Source organism: Pipistrellus hanaki, assembly GCF_964339955.1.
Source record: "Pipistrellus hanaki genome assembly, chromosome: 18".
NCBI classification, from domain to species: domain Eukaryota; kingdom Metazoa; phylum Chordata; class Mammalia; order Chiroptera; family Vespertilionidae; genus Pipistrellus; species Pipistrellus hanaki.
The window spans coordinates 18,357,761-18,385,315 of record NC_140520.1 but is presented as its reverse complement, the minus strand read 5'-3'; the positions used below and the strand labels follow the sequence as shown (position 1 = coordinate 18,385,315).

The 27,555-nt window shown below is 42.5% G+C and overlaps 1 protein-coding gene across 4 annotated transcripts in view; it reads left to right on the top strand.

Moving 5' to 3' along the window:
• Positions 1-27,555, top strand: part of ASTN1 (astrotactin 1) — a gene marked incomplete at its 3' end in the record, with an annotated part of 255,598 nt that overhangs the window by 196,818 nt on the left and 31,225 nt on the right. For all 4 annotated transcript variants that reach the window (XM_084866119.1, XM_084866117.1, XM_084866118.1 and 1 more), the window contains 4 exons: positions 899-1,093; positions 2,464-2,591; positions 8,678-8,782; positions 10,607-10,795. In XM_084866119.1, the coding sequence (XP_084722245.1) occupies positions 899-1,093; positions 2,464-2,591; positions 8,678-8,782; positions 10,607-10,795 (617 nt within the window). The remainder of the gene's footprint in view (positions 1-898; positions 1,094-2,463; positions 2,592-8,677; positions 8,783-10,606; positions 10,796-27,555) is intronic.

Genomic DNA, 27,555 nt, shown 5'->3' with positions numbered 1-27,555 from the left:
TACATAGAACAGGGTCTTTATCTTATTACAACAGTTACCATAGGTAGTAATAAAAATGTGTTTTAATGCCATGAATACCCACAAATTCAAAATCTTGTTTACTTCATATTAAATCAATATGCTTTTTCAATGACAGCTTTATCAAAAGAATTCTTACTTGACTAACAAATTATAGTCTTCTCAATATAACTACAAATCAGGTCCAGTTAATGACTTTTGGGTCATTGACCCATATTTGGCAGCATCAGTATTGCCCTTCCATTAGAGTAACTGGACACGCTTAATGGGGAGGGCGTCAAGGAGGTGCCGCACTCCATGACCCAGCTGCTATTTAGTTTAATTGGAGGGGGAGTTAATCTGGGTAGACCTTGTGTTTGGATACCTTCAAACAGAACACAGCCGGAAGATGATCAATCTTTCTAATTTCTTAGTGACTTGTCACAGGACCAGATTTAGAAGGTCATTAATTTCTTAAGTACAGTGTCATTTTTTTTCTCTCTGCCTACTTACCCTCCAAACAAAGGCAGGGTCTGGCCATATAGATGGTCCCAGAGAAAGGCTCCAAAATATCTTGGATTTTAAATGTGTGAACTCACTCACAAGCTTATCTCTTGAGCTATTTGGGAAATCACATACTTAGAGGAGGACAGGACAATACTCCAATGCTCTGAAAGCATCTATCTGAAAAGGTAAGATAAGAGGTTCAATGTGATTGCATCTTGGAAGGAAACTTGGTTTACAGGCTTAAGAAATTGAGTTGTGACAAAAATCACATTGGGATATTCACCATCTCTAGCTACTCAGTACACCCCCAAAGGCAGTTCCTCCCAACCAGTTGAGTTGAGTTGACTGCACAGCTCGTTGATGGACTAACGTCTCCAGTTTTCCACTGTGTCAGGTGCATTGAGGATTACAAGCTGGGCATGGATGGACGCTCTTGCCAACTTGTCTCAGAGACCTGCCCCGAAGGAGGCGACTGTGGGGAAAGCAGGGAGCTTCCCATGAACCAGACGCTCTTTGGGGAGATGTTCTTTGGTTACAATAACCATTCCAAGGAAGTAGCTTCTGGACAAGTGCTGAAAGGAACATTCAGGTGAACCTCATGTCTGTAGAATTGATTATTCAAGGCTGCTAGATCTTCCTCCTAAGAGCTTTAGTCAGCATCACGTGTTACATCTTGGAGCGAGATAAATGTGATCCTAAAGGGACAGGTTATGTTCCCTCCCATGGTCTTTTCCAAGTCTGCATTCCTCCTTCCATAGTTCGAGAACTGTGGTTCCTCTGGGTGAATAGTGAAGTATGAAATAAATTTTTATCTTGCCCAGCAGGCATTGGAAGATTTTCTGAGGAACCCTCCACAAAATGCTCAGGTTCTATTTTCCTTCTGAGTAGAAGAATCGGTGTGTGAGTCAGTCTAGAGTAGCAGTCCTCAGGTATGGAACAAGTACCCTTGAGCATCCCTGAGGTCCTTCCAAGAGATAGAGTCCTATGTTTTCCAAATACAGAGACTGGGTTTTCTTTGTATACTTCAACCCAAACAAATATATTTCAATAAGTTTAATGCAGAAGTGAGAATTCAGCTGTCTTCTAAGTTACACATTGTAAAACTTTGCAAAAAAAATGTAAAATAATGCTATTCCTCTTAATATGTTGTAGAGCATTTGTTAATATTTAATGGCTTTATTGGTATTTTCCAATAAATTAATAAATGCTTTTAAAATTCTTCTATTTCCAATAGGGTTGATAGAGTTAATCCACATAAACAGGAGTACCTTGGGGCCTTCAGTTATTTTTAAGAATGTAAAGGGGTCCCAGAACAAAATGTTTCAAACCATTGATATAGACTATTTCTAGGAGATTTTGCATTTGACCCCCTTTTTTGTTCCATCTTAGGCCACTTTAATACACCTTCCTCAGAACTCATGCTTTAGGAGGTGATAAGTATGATGAAACCATTGTGATATGGGCGAGCAGTTCGTAGTAACCTGATCCTAGACTCACATGAGCAAACCGAGAATAAGTTTCCAAGCCAGTTCTTGGAGTCAGTTTTAGACATTAGACTCCACTACATTTCCCTTTCTGCCTGGGACCTTGCTAACAGGAAGCAGGGAGGTGTCATGCCCATTCTTGTGGTGGCTGGGATCTTCTGTGAAGTCTAGAAATGAGACCGCGTACACACAGATCTTACGCAGAGGGTATTGGGGAATAGGGACAGGGATAAAAAGAAAGAATGTCTGTCTTCCGAGCAAGCCTTTTTATCTGGTTTATTTCTAATCTCCCCAGCCCTCATCCTACCTCTCACTCCTATGTCCCACTCCAGACATGTACATTAAGTGGGGTTCAGAATGAGGGGAGTTTTTGGTCCAGAAATAATTTTTTCATTGTGGGTTGAGATATGGATTTCGCACTAAGGAGTGCAATTCACCTGCACACTCAGAACAGAATGTCTGCCTCCATTTCCAGGCAAAACAACTTTGCTCGAGGTTTAGACCAGCAGCTGCCAGATGGCCTTGTGGTGGCCACTGTCCCGCTGGAGAACCAGTGCCTGGAGGAAATCTCAGAGCCCACTCCTGACCCCGACTTTCTGACTGGTAAGTATGCCACCTGCCGTCACTTACCCTGGAGGCACCAGGTCGTTCCCCAGAGTCTCATAAAACGAAGACTCTTGACCTCACTTATTTGGTTTCGAAGCCAGTGATTTCCTTAATACATAATGAAAGCTAAGTTCTAAAACTGAATACTGGTAGGATTGTCAGTAAAATTACCTTTATTATTATATAATCATCTGTAAAATAGTCATAATAATACCTTTCCTGCTAGTCTCACTGGGATGCTTTGAATCAGATGGGATAATAGATGAGAGTTCAGAGTTCTCAGTGGATTAGAGGGTGTGGTCAGGTCATAACAGGCAGAGAGAAGGTGCAGGTTACTGTGGCCTGAATGTCTGTCATTGCCAAGTACTGTGGGCAGTGTGAGAGTGGTCCAACGATCCAGGGTCTGAATCCCAGCTCTGCTACTTTCTAGCTGTGTGACTTCAGACAATGCAGCCTCTTGGGTCACGCCTTATCATAAGATGGAGTGACACCCGCCACAATGCTGTGCTGAGCCCAGTGGCATCTTCCCCTGGCTCATATGGAACTAAGGGGGGAAGGGTTGATGGGAAGAGGCAAGAATCTCAAGGGAAGCTTCTCCTTTCTGTGCCTGGACCAAAGAAGACTTTTCAAAGGGTTTCATGGACCAACTAAGGGACAACTAACCAGGAAGCCAGCGTCATATTCTGGAAGGCTGGATGTAAGCTCAGTTTCTTTACTGGCTTTGTTCATTTCTCCATTACTACTCTTCCTTCCTTATTCTATGACTTTCTTATTTTTTACCCTTTCTCCCCTTTTTCCTTCCTTTTCTGAGGAATGGATTGTGCTGGGGGCAAGCCTCTTCCAAATACTGAGTTATGTTTAACATTTTAATTTAGACCTGGATAGAATTAGAAATAGGTCTGTCTGGGGTAGTGTACATAGTGATTAATAGCAAAGGCTCTGGAACCTGACAGCTGGGCTCAACTCTACACTGACTGTGTAATCTTAGACAAGTTACTGACCTTCTCTGTCCCTCAGTTTTTGTTTTTTTTTGTTTTTTTTACCTGTAAAAATGAATATTTCTTATAGGATTGATATGAGGAATAAATTAATATTTGTAATGTTTATAGAACAATTGCTGATGCACAGTGAGATATATGTTTATTAAATAAGTAAATAACCACGCAAGAAAGAAAAATACGTACATTCAAACTACCAAATAGTATTTTACCTATGGGAAGAGGAGAGGGTGCAAGAGAGAAAACAATTAAATATATCTGGACCAAAAATAAATCTCATTGAAATTAGTTCCCCTCTAAAAGACAACTACTCACACACACAGAGAGAGACCTGAAAATGAAAAAAGTACAGTGCAGCCTCTGGGCTTGACCCTAAAGCCTACATCTCTGGTATTGGGGAATCTCGATGTCTTGCTTCCACTTCATTTGCCGAGAAACACTTGCCAGCGTCTGTAAATTACCTGGAAAAGGGGGTGTGAGATGCACACACAAATAGGACAGGGTCCACACCAGAGAAAAGTTACCTGGCTTCCATTTGAAGACCCACCACAACCTCACACGTTATAACTTACTGTGTAGGTGAGACTGTACTTGGGTCGCCAGACTGGCAGGACACAGAGTAGTCCTGGATGCTACCTGAAGCTTTTCGGGAAGGAGTGGGTGGATAAATCTGAGAAACAACATCTTTGGAAAAAAAGGAAAAGATAGGAATTTGGTCATCAGCCACAACAGAACCTTCTTTCTCCCCGTGCCCTCGGATCTTGCCTGTTTTGGCATGGTAGAGGCAAAGAGTGCAGGGTATCCAGACAGATCACTCTCAGTTTCATGGCCTTGAGAGAGTGAAGTCTATGTTCCGAAGGGCTACTTTTGTAGCCTCCTTGGTTTTTAACCTATTTTGATTAAGAAGTGGTGCCATTTAGGCCAAGAACTCTTCTTTGGTGTATAAAGGAATCCATCTTATTTACTTAAAGCCCAGAATAACTAGAAGAGTCAATTAAAGAGATGGTTGACAGATTTCTTTCATATTGACTTTCTAGTGGGGCAACATTTTACTTGTACATTTCCTGAGAGTCACACAGGTAATTTCATATCTTGTCACATTATTGTGCTAATATGGGTCATATTACCCACAAACCTACAAACTTATAAGATTTTAGAGTGAAATGATCTTCAGAATATTCTATATCAGCATTTCTAAGCATGAAAAAACAGTGCTCCACTCTTTTTAAAATATATATATTTTTATTGATTTCAGAGAGGAAGGGAGAGGGAGAGAGAATTAGAGAGAAATATCAATGATGAAAATCATTGATTGGCTGCCTCCTACATGCCCACACTGGGGATGGAGCCTGCAACCATGGCATGTGCCCTGACCAGGAATTGAATCATGACCTCCTGGTTCATAGGTAAACATTTAACCACTGAACCACACTGTCAGTACTCCACTCTTAAATAAGTTCTGTCTTCAATTGTTTACAACATGAAAATTGCTATTTTCATCTTTCAGAATTTCTGGTTTGTAGACATACTAGAAAATATTAACTTGTGTGTTTTATCTTGCTGATTGATTCCCCCTTTATCAAAATAACAGTTAAGGCTGAGCTTTACCAACCCTTTTTCATATAATAATTTGTATGGAAATAAATGAAGACTAACCAGATGAAAACAGGTGAAAGCTGTTTATTCATAGCATGCTTCATGCTATAGTCTATAGTATGGGAGTCGGCTGCCATCGCTTCACCTTGGAAGAGACAGATGGGCAGGTGGAGGGGAGGAGAACTTTAGAGGGGAGGAAGAGAGACCTGAGGGAGCTGTTGGCAATAAGTGGGCCAGCTACCCAGGAGTATGGCATTCCATGTGAGTGTTTAGGGGGGCATATTTGGCATTCTCTGGTTGGACCTAAGTTGGAAGCAAGAAAAAAAAAAAAAAAGGGAATCTGTCAGTTATTAATCAAGTCCTGGTCATGTTGGGCCAACTTTTACAGGTATTACTGTTTGGAATCCTCGACTGCTAGTTAGAGATAGTGTTCTGAGTTCCTACAGATCTGATGTAGGATAGTAGACTCGCTTCTTGGGCTGATTACTATGGATAATAGGTTGGTTTTCTGGGCTGATTGCAGATTATGGGTCAGAGTTCTGTTTTTACATATGGCCTGGCCATCATCTATTTGTATTTTCAGTCTCTCAATTAAGGAAGAGAGAGTGCAGAGGCAGACCAAGGAGGTAGAAGAGGCTGCTGTCCCCACTCATGGGCCTATTGGGCATTACAATCGCTAAAGCAATATGAAGATCTAGATTTCTGTGCTCTTTAGGAACTTCTTAAAGGTCAGCCAAAGGAAACAGACTTTAGAACTTTGGTGATAATATATCCCCTGACATTTCAAATAAATAATAGAAGAAAGCTTCCTTCCTTTCTTCCTCCCTTCTTCCCTCCTTCTCACCCTCCCTTTCTTTCTCTCACATAAATCTATTCTTTTTTTTTTTCAGGCATAGTTAAGGAAAAAATTAATGTTTATTCTGGAGAAAACATTAGTCGGAGATACTTTGTTTGAAAAAAAAAAAAGAGTCATTCAGAAATGTATTCCAAATAACAATAAAATAAATTAACTCAAGCCAACTGCAATGCCAAGGGGCACACTGACAAATAACTCTGTCTCTGACTCAGCTGAAAAGTGTATCTGCTTTAAAATATCCTTTTCTTTTTAAATAATGGAAATATTATCTGTAAGTGGGCACAGAACAACATCTGCCGAGCAGCACAGTTATGTAACCGTTTCCCTGGCTGTGCTCTGGCATAAACGCATTAAGTAGAATCGCTGTTTGGCAGTTAAGTAATGCAGCAGTTCAGCTGTCTGGCTCACCCTGGGTGAATGTGGGACACTCATCCCTCTCTACTCTTTTACATTTGTGCTTCCTCTATTTTATAGTTCCTCTGTCGTTCTAGATATTTATAACAAAAGCATCAATTAAGAAATGTCAGGTTCACATAATTAGGGATGATGAGTGAGGTGAGGTAGAGGTGACTTTTTGGAAGCCATGTTCCATGCAGTGGTTTATCTTTTCTCAAGGTATTTTAATACCCGAAACATAATTTTGTTCTGATAGCCTACCTATAAAGCAGGTAAGATGAACCACGATCCCACTTTCCAGGTAGGAAAACTGTAAAACTTGAGTTGCCTAGTCCAAAGTCACAGAGCCTGATTGGAATCACAGAATTGAGAAGGAAGGGCTAGGTCATCCCAGCTGAGCCTCTAGCTTTATAGATAAAACAACTGGGAGCCCAAAGATCTCTAGCCAGGTGACCAGAGAGAGGAAGCTCAGGCCCCAGAGTTGCAGTCAGAACCCCCTGGCCCATGGCCAGCATTAGAACACCCGCCTCCTGATTTCCTGCTCCTCTCCTCTCCCACTAGGAAACAATTCAATTAAAGGGAATATTTTATAATATATTGAAAAATCTTTATTTAGTGGGCTTGCTATTTTTTTATTATTAGACTTTTAAAAATCACAGCAAGCTGATGAACTGACATAACTAGAGGGTGCACGTTACCTAGAACAGTCCTCCAAAGCATGCCTCTTTAATGCTCCAATAGAACATGATTTTGAGGTATGTGACTGGGTCTTAAACTTGTAAAAGCAGAATTTCATTTATATGATTTGAAAATTAGTATAATGGTTGAAAACCAGAGTAGATAGTAGAATGACTGTTGTCACAAAACTTTGTGCCCTAAAAGAAGAACATTTGAAAGAAAAAATGCTGAAACCCTCTCTGAGTCTTAAATAACTTATCATTGATGGCCTAAGATTAGATTTAAGCAATTGATTCACCAAGTACCTCTTCTGACCTTTTTTCTTTTTATCTTACCAATAATTATTCCCATATGATTCACACAGAAATGGAAATTTGGAAATTGCTCACCTAATTTGATCAGCATTGAAGAGCAGCTAATTAATCCCACCCACTCTTCATCTAGTTTAGGTATTAAATTAGTTGATTATGCCTGAAAGAAGCATGGGTTAAAATGGCAGCATAATTCACTACATATGTATTGCCATTATATTTATACACACACTTACCATCTCCTATCTTCTAAATTTACTTCATATATGTCCATTATATTTGTATACATACACACATATAAATATGCATATGTCCCTCTATATATTTATTCCTAAACTATATACATAGCAAACATTAGGCATAGAAATTAAGCTAAAAATTTGTTTTCTAAACTTAGCAAGGTAATTATGTGTTTTTACTACGTATGGCATAATTTGTTGTTTCTGTAATATTTTATAGTAATGGCCAGAATTCAAATAGGGTGCCATTCCATGGTGCTCAAAAAGGAACAGCCCATTATAACATCACTAAGGCTACAAGGATGGGTTTCTTGAGAGTGACCTTGGATGAGTAATTTGGCTTCTTGGAGCCTCGGGTGTCCCACCAATAAAAGGAGGAGTGCACCTTATTTGCCTGGCATATCAGTGGCACCCAATAGAGGGCCATCCCTGCCCCTTAACTTAGTTGTGCTGACACTGTCCCTCCTGGTAAAGAAATAAGCATGATCAACTTAAGAGTAATTAAAACTTAAATACTGAACACAGATCAGTTAAATGGGATGGAAAAATCAATGTTATCAGGTATGTAAGCTAAGTCAATTACTGCAACTATTAAAGGCAGTAAAAACCTGGTGTGTTACAGTAAGCCTAGAATTTGATATACATTTATTAAGGGAATATTATAGCAGAATAGTTAACGACACCAGCCCTGTCTCAGACACACCTGGTGGCCTAGGGCCCTTATGCAAACACTCTCCCTGAGCCTTCATCTCCCATGAATAAAATGCAAATAATAATACCTATTGTACAAGAATTAAATGACTTCATAGGTTCAGAGATTCTAGCAAAATGCTGGGCACAGAATCAGGGATCAGTAAATGATATCTGTTGTGACTATGATTCCAGAAATTCTCTCCATCAAATTTTCTCACACTTACTGCCCCCCACACTCCCTCCTAGCCCAACCCAGTAGGTTTGGGACTTGGGAATCCATCACACACACTGAGCCCGTGTTCACCTCTGCCCCTAGGGATGGTGAACTTCAGCGAGGTGTCTGGCTACCCTGTGCTGCAGCACTGGAAGGTCCGGTCTGTGATGTACCACATCAAACTCAACCAAGCAACCATCTCTCAAGGTGAGCACAGCAGCATTCTGTCCTTCCCACCTGCTCCGGGGTGGGAGCTCCTTCCCCAGGGCACAGCGTTTTAGCCCACTGTTGAAGGTGCATTCTAAGTGAGATAGACAATCAGTTCATTCGGACTCACCTTTGGGGCAAATGGCTGGAAGCAGACCCTTTTCTAAGGATGGATTAAATTGCAAATTTTATCTTGGGTCATAGAAGAGATGGAAAGGGCAAGGCAGGGACCACTAAAGATAAACACCTACTTTATCACTTTGTTTCAATTGCAAGGAGCAAACTTAGAGGTTTCATACAATGAAGGAAAGAAGGGAAAGAAGCAAGAAAGAGGGTTGGGTGAAGGAAAATTAGAAAATAGCTTACAATTCCCAAATAGCACGTAAACAAAACAGATGATAGACAAACGGATAGCTAGATGTAGTAAGTTAAGGAATAGTGAATTTGAAATTTAGGACAAATTATTCTAAAACAGAACAGTGAGGTGCCTTGTACAAGTATTCTTCAAATCGTAGTGATAAATACCTTGAATCAAGTTTTCCTAGCATTTGAACAGTTCTAATTTGTACAAATTTGCAAAAGAGAAAATTTCTGTAAATACGGCCTTAATATAAGTCTATGTCTTTATTCTGCTTCATCCATGGACTGGGAGAATATTACTCAACTCTGTCCTCTGAGGGCGCCTAAGGAATGTACCAGACCGGACGTTTATGCTACAGAATCTGGCTTCTCTGTGTCAGATGGAAGGCTAACTAGATTCAGATGGTATTGTTGGCGCAGGCTGAGAAGACACGGGAGCGTTGTCTTAGGGTCAGCAATGGGGAGGCAGAGCTTAGGGCCAGCAGGAGAGAGAGAAAGGGGAGAGGCCAGCTGCAGTTCTGAAGTGCAGAGAGACATGTGCTCACAAAAGATAAGGCTCTCTGCACACAGAAAGAAACGCATTAAGGGTAGAGAGCATCTGCAGAGGACAGAAAGGACTCTGACCTTTTTATTTCTTATTGTGAAAAGTTCTTGGCAAGAAGGGGTTGGGATTGGGATCTTACTGAAGTCCACTGCTGGTGCAGAAAACACCAAGAAAGAACTAAGCCCCTCTTCATTCAAGGAGACTCCGCCTGGATAGGCCCTACCCAACACAGAGACTGTGCATATAGAACAGCCCCTGGCATCTCAGTGACGCGGACTTGGGGTCTCATGCCCGGACCAGGCTCTGCCTTTTACTAATAGGACACAGGTTTGCAGGGCTAGATGAAAAAAGTGTTGTGGAGAGCTGGCCAGGGTCAGCAGGCATTGGATTCAAAAAAATTGCCACAGGTTATTTTCCAGACAAATATAATTCTCTTAAACAGAGAGAGCAAGTCTGGGATAGGCACTCCCACATACAACAGAAGTTCCGTGAAGGGATACCTCACCATACGATGAGAAATGTTCTCTGCTGGTATTTGAATCTATTTTAGACTATGCTATTTTTTTTCTATTTTTTTCTCCCAAATGCTATTATTTGAACTGGCTAAATTGATTTAATGTCATGACTTATAATTTGGAGGAAAAAACAAACAAACAACCATTGACTTAAGCAGGGGGATAGATTTTGCGATGTTCTGTTTAATTTGTACAATTAACAACATGGCCAACTGGCTTAAAGAGATAGATAATTGTATAGGAAACAAAAGATCTGGTTTAGTTGAATGGAAATTCACCTGTAATCCCAGCCAGCTCTGCAACTCACTCTGGGTCCCACAGGACATCCACAGTTGGGACTAAATGGAACCCAGAAGCCCCCAATGTGAGTTCTCATTCTTACTCTTGGGTGATGTTTCTCCACAGCCCTCAGCAATGCTCTCCACTCCCTTGATGGGGCGACATCCCGTGGGGATTTTGTGGCCTTGTTGGACCAGTTTGGCAACCACTACATCCAGGAAGCTATCTATGGCTTTGAGGAGTCCTGCTCTATCTGGTACCCAAACAAGCAGGTCCAGCGGCGACTCTGGCTGGAATATGAAGACATCAGCAAAGGTGAGTGACATGAACATGAACAAATTTTACACCCCAAGTTTTACAGCAATTCCTAGCTGTGTAGGTGCAATAAGAGCAGACTTAAGGGGTGTGTAGGTGAAGGATCAATGTGGGTATTGCCTTGATGCCCTGTTTCCATCCTTAAAATGCCAAGCTTTGGTTGCTAAAACTCTATCTCAGCATGCGGGTATTCAGAGGAAACTTTAGATTTAAGATGGTGCCCGAACTGTATCGTCACTGTGTTAGTTATTTTAGAGAGAATCCTTGAAAGGTTTACCAGCTGCTAGCCATGCTTCTGCTACCACAGCAACAGCTGTTCTTATGGAGTAGAGGAGAAGGAGTCGGTTACCACAGTCTCCCTACCACTTCCTGCACCCCACAGTCCCGACCTTCACTGACTGGCAACCCCTTCCAGCAGCTAAACAGTAATTCCTTCTCTTGCCCTCCCATCCTGTGTTTACACCCAATTTTCCTACTGATGTGAGCTATGTGGTTTATGTAGCTCCAGATACCAGCCTCACAAATAATTCCTTGTCTGTTGTTTGATAGAAAATTACTATTCAGTCGAAGTAAGTATAAGACATTGGTATTTTTCAAGCCTTCTGAATTTGCTTTCTGGTAGAGGAGTGCTGGCTACTTAATGTGGATTCTGGTCAGCCAGGACTGGTTAAGAATCGCTATTCATGAATGTCTTCTGAGCTCACCCTCATGGCATTCTGAGGAGGACAAGCTGTGGATATGTGAGCTGCTAAATGGCTAGTAATGAAATTAGCACAATGGAAATGTAATGATCAAGGGAATAAGGACAAGTAGGCTGCAGTGGGAAAATGGTCCCTCATGGCTGAGATGCTCTTAGTCCTCTGGGCTCCACACAAAGTCTTGTTTTGTCTTGCTTAAGAAGTAGCAGAAGCCTGAGACTGTCTCTGGCTACTTTCTTCCAGAAGACGTAAAAGGCTTGTGTCTAGTCTGGACTTGAGTTGCTGCAGGTATTCCCCCTGGCCCCACCGCCTTCCCAAGCCCTGATTTCTCTAAACTCAAAGACACAAGCACAGGGTTCAAACTTCAGCATCTTAAAATTGTTCTGATTCCAATTTGCCAATAAATGAGTGTAATGAAAGCAAATGAACAGCGATTCATCTTTGTTGGGTTAATTTGCATACTTATCATTGGCTGGTGGGCATCACCAGTCAGTTTGCATCTTACTCTTTTATTAGTGTAGTTATATAGATAGATAGATATAGGTATAGGTATGGATATAGGTATAGGTATAGATATAGGTATAGATATAGATATAGGTATAGATATATAGATATAGACATAGATATATAGATATATAGATATATAGATATATACACACATATATAGTATTATGTCTGTGTGTGTGTGTGTGTGTGTGTGTGTGTGTATATATATATATATATATATATATATAGAGAGAGAGAGAGAGAGAGAGAGAGAGAGAGAGAGATGTGTACAAAGTCAAAATTATTTTATTTGTGTAGTATTTATAAGAACCAGTTGCCTGTTTGCTTCAAGATTAGAGATATGGGGCAGGGAACTATGTTTTTTTATTCTAAAAACTTATGTATTGCTTTTACCACAGTAGGCATGTGCCTCTTTTCAATAAAACTCTTTTAATGGAAAATATATTATGAAAAGTTTGTTTTACCTTGAATAAAGACATATAAAGTTAACTGAAAACAAAGTGCACAGTTGTCCCTACAGAGAGCTGAACTTTGGATAGAAACCTGGGAGGAGGTACAAAACCCTATGACTGTTTCTCATTAATCTTTGAGTCTACATCTCTGAAAAAGTACCTAAAATATAATTAGCATCCAGTTTTGTTGAAGGAATGAGCCCTTTATTTTGTTCTCATTTCAAGAGAAACCAGTAAAGGACTATAGATCTGTAGATTAGAGATGTGACTGTAAAAAATTGAACTTTCTTCAAATAAGAACTTCCAAGGACTACCTTTCAGTCATCCACCTGAATGCTAAGCATAGTATATTTTCTTTATTCCAGAGTGGATTTCCTTGGGTCTTTCTTTCTTTGCCAACATCATTTTCATTGTTACCTCAGATCTGACCTTTGCTGTTGCCTGGTCTTGCCACTGCCTTTGTGTGCCTATCACTTGGATTGACACTTGGCAATAAGCAAACTCTTCTTGTCAGCTGTACCTTCTAATGCAAAATCCACTGTTCTTTCGTTTTGTTTTGTTTTGGTTTTAGCCAGTTGCTTCTGTTCCTTGGGGAAAGCTAAAAAGAATAGCTTCCTCTTCTTCCCAGATACAAGCTGACAGTTTTTCCCTGAAGTCTTCCTTCTAGCTCTGAGAAGTCATAAGTCAGATTAGAGTCAAAGGAAGAAGGACCCCTTCCTCAGGTTGTATTTCTATCACACAGGATGCCATGTTTTCCATTACCCATCCATGTATTTTGGGGGTAATGGAGCCCAAGACATTCTCAGTTGGTCTGTTTCCCCCAGATCATGAACAGACTTTGGCCGTGGCTGAACCAAAGACTAGCTGAATCAGCAGCCAGCCTTCTGAGTGTGATCCATGAGCGCTGGCCAGCAGAGAGTATGTCTTGTGTATCTGACGCTGGTGCAGTGTGTAGGCTAACTTGCATAATTGTGGTTCATTGCATAAAAACATGATTAGGTTAAGGATGCAACATCAAAATCCGGTGAAAAGTAATAGCTTAAGTTTCTGTAATGCTTTATGTTTTACGACCCTAGAGTGCAAACCAGCTCTAGCAGCTCTTTTGGCTCTTTTCATGCACATTTACGACAACTAAGTTAGCATCAAGTAGCAAAGCAATTATGGCACACAGCTATTTCCTTTAAATGATTAATTAATTCAACAAACGTTTGCTGTGGGCCTGCTACGTGCATACCCTATAGTGCTCGGAAAAGGGGTGTGGAGGGAACAGCTGTTCCCCGGCAGTCCCAGGCAGGCAGGCCTGAGGAGGGTGAGGCTGCAAATGAGCCTGGTGACATCATAAACAGCCTTCAAAAGGAAACTGAGCTTTCCTAAACATATGTGTGAAGATTTAATTAAAGTCTCATGTTCCCAGGCTTCCAATCAGTAAGTCCAGAGTCACTTGGATCTATAGATTGAGGGAGGAGGTGACTACAAATATTATTGCCAAATCACTACCATTTTTTGAGCACTTACTTTGAGACAGGCACTTGGCTGAAAATGTTACAAAGCTTTTCTCCCTTAATCCTCAGATATACCTTTTTCTAAAATCTCACCCTCCCCATGAGAAAGACCAGGGAATTAAGCCTCAGGGCGCTTAAATAACTTGCATATGGTCTCAACACCTTCACCCTAGGAGATACATTATGAATAGCTGCATGCTGTTTTGCCTGCCAATGGCACATGAAAAGATCAAGGGAAGAAGGGTAGTGACCAAATGAAAGTGAGATCAAGACCTAATCGAAGCCAGGCCACTGCTCCAAGGTGAACCCACCAGGACCAGGGCCAGATGTTGGACTTCATAGTGGGCCCCCATTGCCTTTCACCTTGAGTTTTCTGGATTTTTGATTGTTGAGTGATTTTTTTTTTTTTTTTTTTTTTTTTTTTTTTTTTTTTTTTTTTTTTTTTTGCTGTGATCTGTTATGATGTAGTTTTGTTTTCCTAAATACTAGTAGAAGCATGTCTTGGAATTGACTGTGCCCTGTATTACCTAGGAACATGTTCAAATGGAGATTCTGACTCAGGAAATAAGAGTGAGGCCTGAGATTCTGCATTTCTAACATGCTCTCAGATGACCCCAAAGTTGCTAATCCGAGGACCACATTCTGAATAGAAAGGCTATGTAATTTAATCGAAGACCATCAGGGAGGGGCCCTATTATCCTCCCTGTCTCCCCTTTCCCTCCACTCCCGCCCCTCCAGTGCAGGAACTTCAGGCCTGGACCCATGGCAAGTGGCCTCCTAGGGGACATCATACTGTCCTGTGCACCAGGGACTGTCACAGGCAAGAGGACTAGCCTGAATGGACCAGGACGTTTTCCTGATTAATGCATTGATCATTAGGCTTGTGTGCAGAATTGAACAGTCTTAAGCGCTTAGGCACTGAAAGAATTGGAAACGTGCCAACAATCATCATTAAAGGTGATACACTGGTATTTTAAAAAACTCGGTTCTGTAGGTAACACTATCCCATCTTATTTTCTCAGGTACTCTCTTATTCTCTCCAGGTTTTTAAAAATAGTGCTCAAGAAGCCCCTTTGTTCCCTCTAGATGCTGCTCATTGCATACCGCTTCATATTTTCATCTGGCTGATGGTTTAATGCTGATGCTGAGGTCAAGCTCCTTTCATATGGCTGTGGCCCCGACAATGGTGACATAATATCCGTAGCATACAATTTAGTAGTTAATTATATAGTATTCCAGATTATAAGCTTTGCCTTCACAAACTGATTGACTGCTTCCTCAGAGTGGGTTTATATGTTTATTGAAAACCTTTATCTAAGCTTTGGTCTAGGAACTGGGCATATAATGGTGAATGGCACCAAAAAGTCTCTTGCTTTTACGGAGTTTATATCTTAGTGAAGAGAGGCAGAAAGAGACAAATAACACATAAATGAAAGCAATAGTTCTAGATAGTGATAGGCACTATGAAGAGACTATAACTAGGTGATGTCATAAAGGTTGACTGGAGGATTGGGGAGCTAAATGAGATGGCAGGCACAGCCTGGCCGGTGTGGCTCTGGTTGAGCATTGACATATGAAACAGGAGGTCACAGTCCTATTCCCTTCAGGGCACATGCCCAGATTGTAGGCTCCATCCCCAGTAGGGAGCATTGATGTTTCTATCTCTTTCCCTTACTCTTCTTCTCTGAAATCAAGAAACACACACACACACACACAGACACACAGATATATATAGATGGCATGGTAGGTACAGAGAAGGCCTCCATGGTGGGATAAGGGGTAAGTTTGATCTGAGGCCTGTTAGACAAGAGGGAGCCTACCAAGCAAAAGCCTGGGGGCAGAGGAAATAGCAAACACAAAGGCTTCATAAGCTTTAGAATTCTCATAGCTTCTAGCATAATGTAGGGCACATAGTTGCTTGATAAATGTCAGGCTGGTAATTGATGTGGCTGTAGAAGAGAGAGGACTGGATTTTCATGGAATTGAAGAGAAGAAACTCTACACTTGGCTTGTTCTGCTTCTCAAACTAAGCAAGTTAAGCCCATATCATTTTATACATTGTGTAGATCAGTCCTCAAGTGGACTGGCCATGGAGATACAGACCCAAGAGAAGCAAACATATGGCTACAGTCTTTATAGTACAATGCATCTGCCTACCAGGACTTCTATTTTGATCTTAAGTTATGGGCTGTAACCTACTATATATATATTTGTTGCAGGGAAAACTACAAAATAAATGGTGATGCAAGGGCGATTTAACATCAAATGTGAAAATCTGAACTGGGCATCACTTGGGCTTTTCACGTCACTTGAGATGAGGACCTTGTGTCTTAAACAGCAATGGTCTATATCTCCCATCCTTTTCCAAGGCAGCATGTTGCGGGAAAGAGCACCAGATGGGGAGTCCATAGGCCTGGGTTATTGTCTCAGTTGAGCCATAAGTCAGCCCTGACCTTGGGTAAATTTCTTAACCCTCTTCAAAATAATCTTATCTGTGTCATAACTAACTGAATTAGATGATGCTTAGAGTTTCTTCTACTCCTAATGTTCTATGACTCTGTATACTCATCATATAATTTTACTTCTGATGACAGAATGCAACATTTAATAATGCTTGGCTCAAGGCTAATAACTAGGTTAACTAAACTGATATTGCAATGAAAGAGTTTAATGTATTGTTTGTAGCAAGGGTTTAGAATCAGACAGATCTGCATCAGACTGTTTTATTAGCTGTGGCTCTTGAGAAGTTAATGTAAGGACTCTGAGCCTCGGTTTCCATGTATGCAAAACAGGGCTATGAAGACTTAACTTACAAATAAGGATTGAATACATTAATTATATATAAAGCACAATGTCTAGTGTTCTCTAAGTGCTCAATGTATTTGACTCGTTATTTTTATTATTAGCATTCTTTAATGAAATCTGTAGTTCAGTTCACTATTGTTGAACAAAATAGTTACAGATGAGAATTTCAGAGAAATTCAGAGACATTGGTAACACTTGCCCTGGTTACACTCGCTCTTCACAGGAACACTGATGTGTGTTTTAGAAGTCACATGTCACCCACTAATGAGTCTAGTGGATCAGGGGAGTCAACCACCCAAAAAATCAGAGTCAACATTTTATCCTTTGACTTTTGACCACTGTTTTTAGTCCCAGTCATAGCCCCTTTGCTGGAAAAAGACCAGGAAATAAGCATGACTTACCCCACCCATATACATCTCAAGGATTTTTATTCTTTTTTTGTGTGTGTGAGGAAGGGGATAGGGGTTATAAAAATCTGCTCTCTGTGGAAAAGGTCCTCTGGGGGAGGGGGGGCATATATATATCACACACACACACACACACACACAGCCTGGATGTTACTGCCTTTTAAGTACAAAAGACTCGTCAGGTGCATTCTTCAAAGGGGGAGAAATTCATGAGTGTGTCCAGCTGTATCAGCCTTTCCTTCCACTGTGATTCAGAGCCCCTGCAGTCTGGTTCACTGCCTGCATACAGATGCAGACTTATTCCTTCTGTACCCCAGGGATGGGACCCTAGCCCTACTGACAACTCAGTTCCAACAGGAGTGCATATAGAAATTGAGAAATGTCAGTAGCGTTTGTGTTTTGTTAGGCTCCTATCTTTTCTTGATTTCCATTAATAATCTACTTTAAAGGGACACTGTTGTATTCTCAAAGGCCTGGAGGGGGCGGTCACATCACTTCCTACCCTTCCCCATCTCTTGCAATGTGTGACACCATGTGCAGCATCTAGCAGGCAGTCAATAAACATTGGTGAAATGAATAAATGAGTGAGTGCCATCCTCTTCCCGCTTCCTCTTTTTCCAAGGGAAGTGATAGCATGTTGTCTTTGCCAGCATGTCACCAAACACCTTACCCTCCAACCTCCTGGCACCAGCCCACCTTTTCATGGCCCCTCCTCCACATCTCCGGAGTTGATTATTGTGTGTGTGGAGGTGGGTGGTGGGTAGTGTCATGTCTGGGAGCTTGGAATTAGAAAAATATACTACACTGTAAGCTAAAGTATCAAGCATAAGGCAGGACTAGGGTTAAATACTAGCAACTGAAGTAAATACATTTGTGGAGGTTCAATTTGTGATCGTTATTCCAAGTTTCTAGCTACAAGTTATTGTTATAGAAATCAAAAATTGTCGGGTTTTTTTTCACCCTTCCTATAATCACTTTTCTTATAGAGCGAATTGGAAGGTTTTCTTTGTAGGGAGAGGGGGAAATGGGATATGTGTTGGGTATAATATGCAACCTGTGTTTAAATGGAAATAGGAGACATAAAACCCACGAATCAGCAAACCCCTTTCTGCTCATCCGTGGGCCATTAACCACTTCTATCTGCTCCTGGTTTCTGTTCCTCCTTTGTCAGTCTTCCTGAATCTCCTGGACCTCTTTGGAAGTTGGTTTAATTATTGAAAGAAAAAACTTAGCAGGGAAAATTAAAAACAAGAAAAAAACTAACGTCAAGGAAATCAGTAAAAAATGGATCAGGGAAGTAATTAATTTTGACAAAAATGATAGTGGTTGACATCATTTTCAAACCTTGCCCCAACTGCCTGCTACAGTACAAAAATGCTGATGATTAATGCTGCAACAGTCAAAGGCCCCAGAACACATCAGTTCTGTCTCCTTTATTGAGAAGAGGAAGATGGTTTTCCAATCAGATCAGCTTTTCTCTCTTAAAACTTCCAGAGGCGCCCTGGCCAGTTTGGCCCAGTGGATTGAGCATCAGCTTTCGGACTGAAGGGTCCCGGGTTCGACTTTGGTCAAGGGCACATGCCCTGGTTGCAGGCTCAATCCCCAGTAGGTGGCGTGCAGGAGGCAGCCAATCAATGATTCTCTCTCATCATTGCTGTTTCTATTTATCTCTCCCTCTCCCTTCCTCTCTGAAATATATATATATTAAAAACAAACAAAAAAACCTCCCAAGGGCATTGTGATTCTCCTGCTAATATATGGCTGATCAGGAGTCTGGGACTTGGAGACCTTAAGGAGCGCCACCTGAAGGGAAGCCCGGAAGTTGCTTTGTAAAGTAGTGTTATTCATGCAATCATTCAAAAATGGGCATTAAGTGTTCACTGTAGGTCAGGCCAGTGTGAGGGGCCAGGAATGCAATGGTTAATGAAAGACGGCTCCTAGCCACAGCGGGACCTTCCATGTTAAAGGTAGAGCATAACTATTTCCTCTTCCAACTTCATCTTTCCTCTTCTCTCCTTGCATTTGGCTAGTCAGTTCCTGTGAAACCTATAAAAAGAGGCCGCTGTAAGGTCCAGAACACACATTCCACCTGGTCCTTGGACAAAGGGACCAGACTTTGGCACATTCTGTCCTCAGGAAGAATCTGAGAACCTGAAGGGGAAGCCAGGGGCACTTGTGGAGGGCCTTAGGAGAAGGACCCCTTGCAAAGACCAGCATTTCTCGGGGGAGGAGCTGCTCGGCTAGATTGTACCATCCTGGGACATGGGGGATGGCCACACCACTGCCTTGGACATTTGTGAAGGGCTGTTTTGGTCTAGTGACTGCCCACTGAGGCAGGATTAGGGACAGTTCCTGCCTAAACCCAGTTCATGACCAAGGCCTCCAGAGAGTGGTCACACTGGTCTCCCCATAAAGCCCAACTTAACGAGGAATAAATGGCTCGGCTGAGTCATAACCGCAGACGGCCTATCGGCTTGGGTGGATTTGGCAAGGGGCAGAGTTGGTCAGAGTTTAATGCCACAGAGCCCTTAGTTGAGAGCAGTTGCTACAAATATGCAGGTTCAAAAAGAACTTCACAAGTTTTGCTTTTGCTGATTAAAAAAATATAAAGAAAAGAACGTTAAAAAAAAAAAAAAAAAAAAAAAAAAAAACATTCTGCAGCTGTGTCCTAGTAAACCTGCCAGTTAAAATATGTGCTTTGTAGGTGACGTGAGTGCCAGTCACTTGGGGAAAACCAACCTAATCTGATAAGTCAGCACCTAGGTCCCCTTGACATCTGTTTCTTTAGGCTGAGTCCACAGAGGTGGCCTATAATGTCACTCCTTGGATGCGCCTCCATTGCCTGCTGATGGCTACGGCACCTCCTGTCAATTTATTACAAGTCTAGCTGATTACTGCGGCAACTGGTTCTATGTACATAGATGTATTCGGGGCATTTACGACTTCGTGTATTTTTATCTGGTCTATTTTGCTGTAAGAAGGGACTTTGTGGCCACTGCATAATCCCCATAGGTGAGGCCATAGATTCTGCTCACAGAGGATTTGTAGTGACTATTGATGGAGTTGTGGGGATGAAGATAAATAGGACACGCCAGCCCTCCTGCTTTGCTAGTTTGTATATTTTTGCACAGGGTTGAGGGCAGGAGAAGAAAAGGTGTTACTCTTTCAAAATTTCCATGGTCTTTCTCCTCAAGGATAATGAGTATGTTGGGATCTGAATAGAGCATGTATCTTGCTATCATTGGGCTGGTAGAGGTTATTTATGGTCTACAGGTAAACATAAAAGCAAATTGAAATCACAGAAAAATTCTCTTATAATTCCATCACCATTTTTTAAAACAAATTCTTTTATTGTTCTTTATTGTTCATCACTCAGTGAGTGTTTACTGAGTTTCTTCTTTGTGCAGGCATTCAGCTAGGTCAGTGGGCATCCTTCTCTCAGCTCTGTGCCTGCTTCTCCATTTGCTGGGACCAGAGAGACCTCTGTGCTTGTCCCTTTGCCATCCCATGGGGATGCCAGAACAGACATGAGTTCATCCACTCTTAATAGAGTTATTATGACAGGGCATTGTTAACATAATAACAAAGAAAATAAAATCCGAGCTCTTCCCAGCCCTTACGTTGGCACCCCAGCCCTGGGGAGAAAGTGCCATCCCACAGTTAGTGATGGAACTAGCTCACTAAATACCAACTACTAAAGATGTGTTGAATGCCTGGCCTTGTGCTAAGTGTTAGGAATATATTAATGAATAAAAGCCAGGCCCTTCCTGAAGTTGTTTATCAAATATGTGGAAAGGTGTCTAATACACCAGAATCTACAATGAAGTGTGACATGCGCTATAAGAAACCTGAGAACAGGAAGCACCAAAGAGGAGCTCAGAGTTCTGATGGGCAGGGCTTGGAAAGCCTTCCTGGAGGAGGTGGTGCCAGCAGTGATGGAAGGTGTGTGGACATCAGCGGGTGGCTGCTAGGGAGAGGATATTCTAAACAGGAAAAAGGCAAGGCGGGTGAAATGTGGGTTATTGAGAACACAAACACCTGTGAAATGGGGCTAGAGGTGGCCAGGGGCTGGGCCTAAGGGCCAGCTGGCCAACCCCTAGTCTCTTATTTTTATCTTAAAACCATTGGAGAAGTACTAACGGATTTCAGTGAAAAGAAGACCTGTTCTGATTGGGCTTCAGAAGCATCCATCTAGTCATGGTGTAGGATGATTGCAGGACTTAAAAGCCAGAGACAGAGTGATTGGTCAGAAACATTTTGGAGGAGAGCACATGGGAGCAGCTGAAGGTCTGGATTAAGGGGGAAGACATGTCAAGTATAGGGTGTATGGGACAGTAATTTAGGAAAGTCATTAGTAGGTGACTCTTTGGACGTGGAGGTGAGATTGTGGTACTCTACAGGAAGGCCCGCTGCAGAAGTATCCTGGGTGATGTAAATGGGACTCCTTATGGGTCTTGCAGTGACCCCACCCCCAACCCCAGTTATGGAGCAGCTGGAAGTTAAAGCTCGTTAGCCCAGATGTGAAACTGGGCAGACACAGACTGCTGAGTAGCAGAATTTTTGCCTTTTATAATTTACTAGAGGCCCAGGGCATGAAAATTCATGCACTGGAGGGGGGTCCCTCAGCCTGGCCTGCCCCCTCTCACAGTCCAGGAGCCCTCAGGGGCGGGAGGCAACCTGGAGATTTGGGGAAGGCGATGCCCCCATCACACCTCTTTGGCTGGCCCTGGTTACCTGAGCCTCGGGAGGCCCTGGGAGGCTGGGCAGCTGCCATCTGAAGCTTGCCTGCACCTCAGGTGGCTGGGCAGCCAACATCTGAGGTTTACCTGTGCCTCAGGCATTGACTGGGCAGCTGACATTCAAGGCTTGACTGTGTTTCTGGCATTGGCTGGGCAGCCGCCATCCGAGGCTTGCCTGCGCCTCAGGCTGGCCCTGGGTGGCTGGGGGCCTGTGGGTGGGTCTGGCTGCACCATGCGCCTGGCACCTTCCCTGCGGGGCTGAAAGGACTGGGGGACTCACGTGGGGCTGAGGGGACTGGGTGCCACCATCTTGTGGCTATGGGCGTTGCCATCTTTGTTAAGGCATGAGGGTCAATTTGCATATTCCCTCTTTATTAGATAGGGTTATTTTTATTACTATTTCTTCTATTACAGCTTATATTCAGTAGAATGTTTGCTTTCTATTAATAGTATAATTGTCTCTGGATGCTGACATAGCAGAGGATTCTAAAGGCAGCAGACCCACCTTTCTGGGGTCTCCATCCTGGCAATATCCCACTTTTTAGTGAGCTGCAGACACACCTTGTTGAGATACAAGTGAGGGATAGGCAACCCCCATTCTCTCCTGCATCCTATCTCAGATCATCTATGTGTTGCCTTGATGGAGGCCCATGTGGAAGCACCTTCAATCCATCGGATTCATCCCTCTGCCCCAGCTCAGGGGAGAAGGGTCAACGACGACCTCCGTTTTTCAGATACCAGTTTGTCCGTCTGCCACAGTAAAATCACCATTTTCATTGAAAGCTCTTTGGATGGAGATGAACTAGGGATATTGTGAAGACAGAATGGTGGGGGCTGGGACTTAAGGTGGTAAAATGCACTCATCCTTCCCACAGCAGCTAGAGGTCATGTTCCATAAACATTCTGATTCTTGCCACTCTGAACATATGTTTCCTTGTTATCTTTTAATTGGTTTTTATTCTAAATTTAACACTAAACAGTTGTGGTGGCGGCTGTGAGCACTGGTGTGGGAACATGTCAATTCTGGGGACTTGGGAGGCACCAGGACCTCCTCCGTGCCTCCATCCCCTCCCACGTCACACCCGCCTGCGAGGAGAATCGGAGATGCTCATCGTGCCCCCTCCTGCCTGTGTTGTCGTGTTCATAGGTGTTAGGTTCTGGGGAGCAAAGGGAGAGGAATAACCTGAAACCCGAAGGCTACCACCAGAAGCCATGCATACTGCAGGGGAAGCCAGTAGGTTGGAAGCTACTATCAGCAGGCTGTGGTGCATAAAACCTTGTATTCCCGGGAAACACTTCAGAAATTGTTGAAAACTAAGCAATATGTGGCAATTGGGTGTTCTTGAGAAAGAGAAATCTGGGAAGTCAGACTTTAAAGAACTCCCAGGTCTATGATGGGGAAGGAAGCCTGGTGCAGAGGGAGGAGGTGGAGCTGGGAATTAGACTCAGTGTGAATATAGCCTCTGAGCCTTGGTGTCCTCATCTGCAAAATGGGATCATCAGCATGTTGCAGAGAATTGTCAGGACTGAGTCAGGGCTGGCAGAATATCCAGCCCAGAATAGGTTTTCAAAAATGTTAATAATTAGATTATTTTCCCAACTGGGCCCTGCAGCCCAGTAGTCCAACAAGATACTCTGTGAACAATGAATTCTGTATTTAGATTATTTTGGACGACGTTGTATGCTATATGCCTTCATTCTTTGATATTTATAACATATCGGGGAATTTTAAAGGCTTCTCAAAGGCTTACCAAAACCCTGCTTAACTTTCACTTAGCTGCCCCTTCATATTAGACCTTGAAAATATTTGTGATTGTCTGTGTTATTCTGAGAAATGCCATTAACAAACCCTGAAAACAAAAATTCTGTGAAATCTGCTTAGAAAAACTCTGAGTTTTTGTTATGTGGCTTCTAATAAGTTGAAAATCTTTCTCTTCAAACTCCATCCAGATTTGACACCAAATTCTCTTATTTCTTCTGAAATACTCCATTGGTTTGCCCTCATTCTCTACACATAGTTGTCACCCAATCTGACCCCCAGAGCTCCATAACTGTGTTGTTAGGACAGTCTCCTGTCTGCCATCCATTCACTCATTCATTCCAATTCAGCCTGGGTTACACGCCTGACCCATCTCCAGCAGCTGTTTCCACCCGCCACACCATGTCCTGTGGTGCCAGGCAAAGCCTCGCTCCTAACTGTTGCTTCCAGTATAACAGGGGTCTTCAAACTACGGCCCGCTGGCCACATGCGGCCTGCAGAGGAGTCTGATCCAGCCCGCCAGGTTTTTTGGGCAGTGAGCGCAGCCGAGGTGTTACAGTAGGAATTAGTAGTTCATATAGTCCGGCCCTCCAGCTCTCTGAGGGACCATGATCTGGCCGCCACTTTAAAAAGTTTGAGGACCCCTGCAGTATAACATTCCTGTCTGCTCTGTCAGGGGTCCATTCAGTATGACCCCACCCTGTCAGTGTAACTGTGCTTACATAGATCCACTCTCAGCTTTCGAGCCACACACACCCAGGTAGCAGGCTAGCTCTGTCATAGGCTCAACCCTGATCTATTGAGCTCTCACTGTAAATACAGTGGTTTGTTATACATGAACTTATTGAATTCTCACACTCTGCTCTGAAAGATAGATACCATCATTTTCATTTCCCAGACACACAAAGTAAAGCATAGAGAACTCAGGTCCCATGGATTTCAAAGACCTGGCTCTTAACTAGCTGGTCATACTACCTCTCAGAAATGGGAGGAACTCACGGGAATGGTGGAATTAATAGATTTTCTTTAGCCAGAGGCATTTAAAAACCTAAAAATACTTTGAACAGAGAATGTGAGGTTGGCCATGATGACTTTCTCAGGGCAAACTCATTCTAGGTCTCTGTTATCAGCATGTTCTCCTCTTGTAATTCACACAGGGGATGGATATAATGTTTAATAACTTCTACTTTCTATAATATAATATTCTCCCATATTTGAAGAAAAACAGCCTTCTGGCATTTGTTCCAATCTCTCCATGGTTGTGGAAGGTCTTACCAGCCCCTGAAGTGACGGGTGTGTTTGGAGACAGCATTCTCCCAAGTTGCTCATTTCTCTCCTTTGCTTCTCACCATTGACCAACAGTTCTCTGTCGTGGCCATGGACAGTCTCTCGTGTGAAAGCGATTGTATGTGCCCAGAAGGTGAAAGGGAAGCAGGAGTTGCCATGTTTGCTCGCTGCCTAGGAAGGAAGATTCCTTCAGGTGGTAATTTCAGTCCTTCTCTGACCACCTTCTTTCTCAGAACAGAGCAAAGTGTCCTTTAGACACTATCCAGTTTGTCATAAATATATGGCCACACAGCGTTGTCAGCTTCCAGATATGACAGTGACAGATTCATCAGTCAATCATCAGACATCTACTAAAGATCTGCTATATGCCCAGCAATGTACTGTGGAGAGCTCTATAGTATGATACTGACCTCAAAGAATTTACAGTCTATTTGTGGTAGCAAGGTAACAAACATAATAATAACAGCAATAATGCTAACAACAGCAGGTGCTTTCATTAGACATCTTAGCACTATACTAAGTGCTTTGAATACACTTTTTTCAAGTAGAAGACAAAGTGGGGCTTAATGACGTCACCTTATTCAAAAATAGTATTGTAAGGACGGTTAGGTAGGGGAGGGAACATTATAATTGGGAGAATGCTCTGATAAGGTCTGCAAGCATCTTGAGACTTAGGCAAGTTATGTCTCTCTTTTATAGAGAGACATGAGCCAAGCTAGAAGGAAGTAGGTGGGGAAATGGTGTGAGGCCAGCCTGTTCTCAGGAGGGTCTGGATCCTGGCTCAGGCAGAAAGTGGGCTAGCGTTTAGGGGCCTGGAAGAAAGAGAGGAGTTTAACCGAAGTTTAATTAGCAAGCTTTTTGTTCTGATTGATCAGTGGGGGCAAACAGCTCAGCTAATTTGAGGGTCTGTGTCTGGCTTTGTCACCAGTAAACAAAGGTAGCATCTGTGAATCATGTCTAAATCTCATGGGGAAGAATCGTTCTTTGCAATAAGCCTTTTTTTAGAACACAGATGACTGGATTTCTTAAACTTTGAGTAAGTCAGCACTGTCAGTTCTCTATATGAGAGTTGACAAAACTGAGCAACAGAGAGGTCAGTTACTTTGCCCAAGTTCACAGAATGATCAGTAGGAGAGGTGGAGCCTATACTTGGTCTGTCTCACTCCAGGCTGTACAATCAGCCCTACGTTACATGGTCCAGACTATAGATGTTACTGGAGTTGGGAGAGACTGAGTGAGGGCCAGAGCAGTCACTGCAAGCTTCTAGGAAGGAGACATTCTGGAGAATGAGCAGGAGCTGATCAGGTTGTTAGGTATCGTGTGAGTTATCAGGGCAGAACAATAAGGTAAAAAACAAAGATGAAGGTGGCCAAGGAAATGGGTAATTTATGACATGTTAAAATCATGTGAAATTTAAATCTCAGCATCCATAAATGATGTTCGGTTGGAACATAGCCATGCCTATCGTTTAGGTAGTGTCTGTGGCTGCTTTGTCAAATACAGGCAGAACTGAGTGGTTTCTGCAGAAAAGCCTAGAATACTTACCATCTGGCCCTTTGCAGAGGAAGCTTGCCAGCTCCTGCTGCAGGTGGATTATTTTATGGGATCCTCTCATCCCCTGAGACTCAGTCCAACAGCTCTATCCCCAGTAAAACCTAGGCTGGTCTAACTGTCCAAATCACCTGGTCCTTCTTTGATCCTTTTTTAAAAATAGATTAATTCTGTGTGTCGGCCTCATCTCCTCTAGAAGACAGTACATTCTTTGGATGTAGGGATTACACACAATTCCTGCTGGTGTGTTCAAAAGGCCAGCACCGCACCTTGTAAATAGACATTCAGTAGCTTAGTATTTTGCTCTATTAGATTGAATTGAGTTCCACTTTGGGTCTTCTGACTTTTGCCTGATGTCAACCAACTATTTAATGAGAAGGAAGTCCTAGGAGACTGGAGAGAGAAGCCTAAGAAGGGTCTATAAAGATTTTACTCAAACAACAACAACAACAACAAATAATGGTTACAGCTATGAGCTGAATACTTAGCACTATTCGCATACAATTTCCACATTGGTTACTTGTTGACAACATTGCCTTTCTGCTGCTGTTGACAACATTGCCTTTCTGTTGTTTCTCAGAGTGTAAAGTTAGATGAGCTTCAGGGACTTGGAAATGTTAAGGATCAAATTTCTCTTCCACCATCTAAAAGTGTTCTGTTCCTTGGCCTTCTTTTTTTTTTTTTTTAATATATTTTATTGATTTTGTACAGAGAGGAAGGGAGAGAGACAGAGAGTCATTGATCAGCTGCCTCTTGCACACCCCCTACTGGGGATATGCCCGCAACCAAGGTACATGCCCTTGACCGGAATCGAATCCGGGACCCTTCAGTCCCCAAGCCGAGACCGGTTTGGCTCTACCCATTGAGCCAAACCGGTCTCGGCTGTTCCTTGGCCTTCTTGACACCTGTTAAGGTTCTGGCATTGGGGGAAGGAGGAGCAGGTTGTATTTTATTGGTGAGTGTGTACATGTGCACACATGAACACAGGGGCAGGTGCTCATTTCATCGTGTGGCATTATCTGTTTGACAGTAGACTAGAGCAAAGACAACATC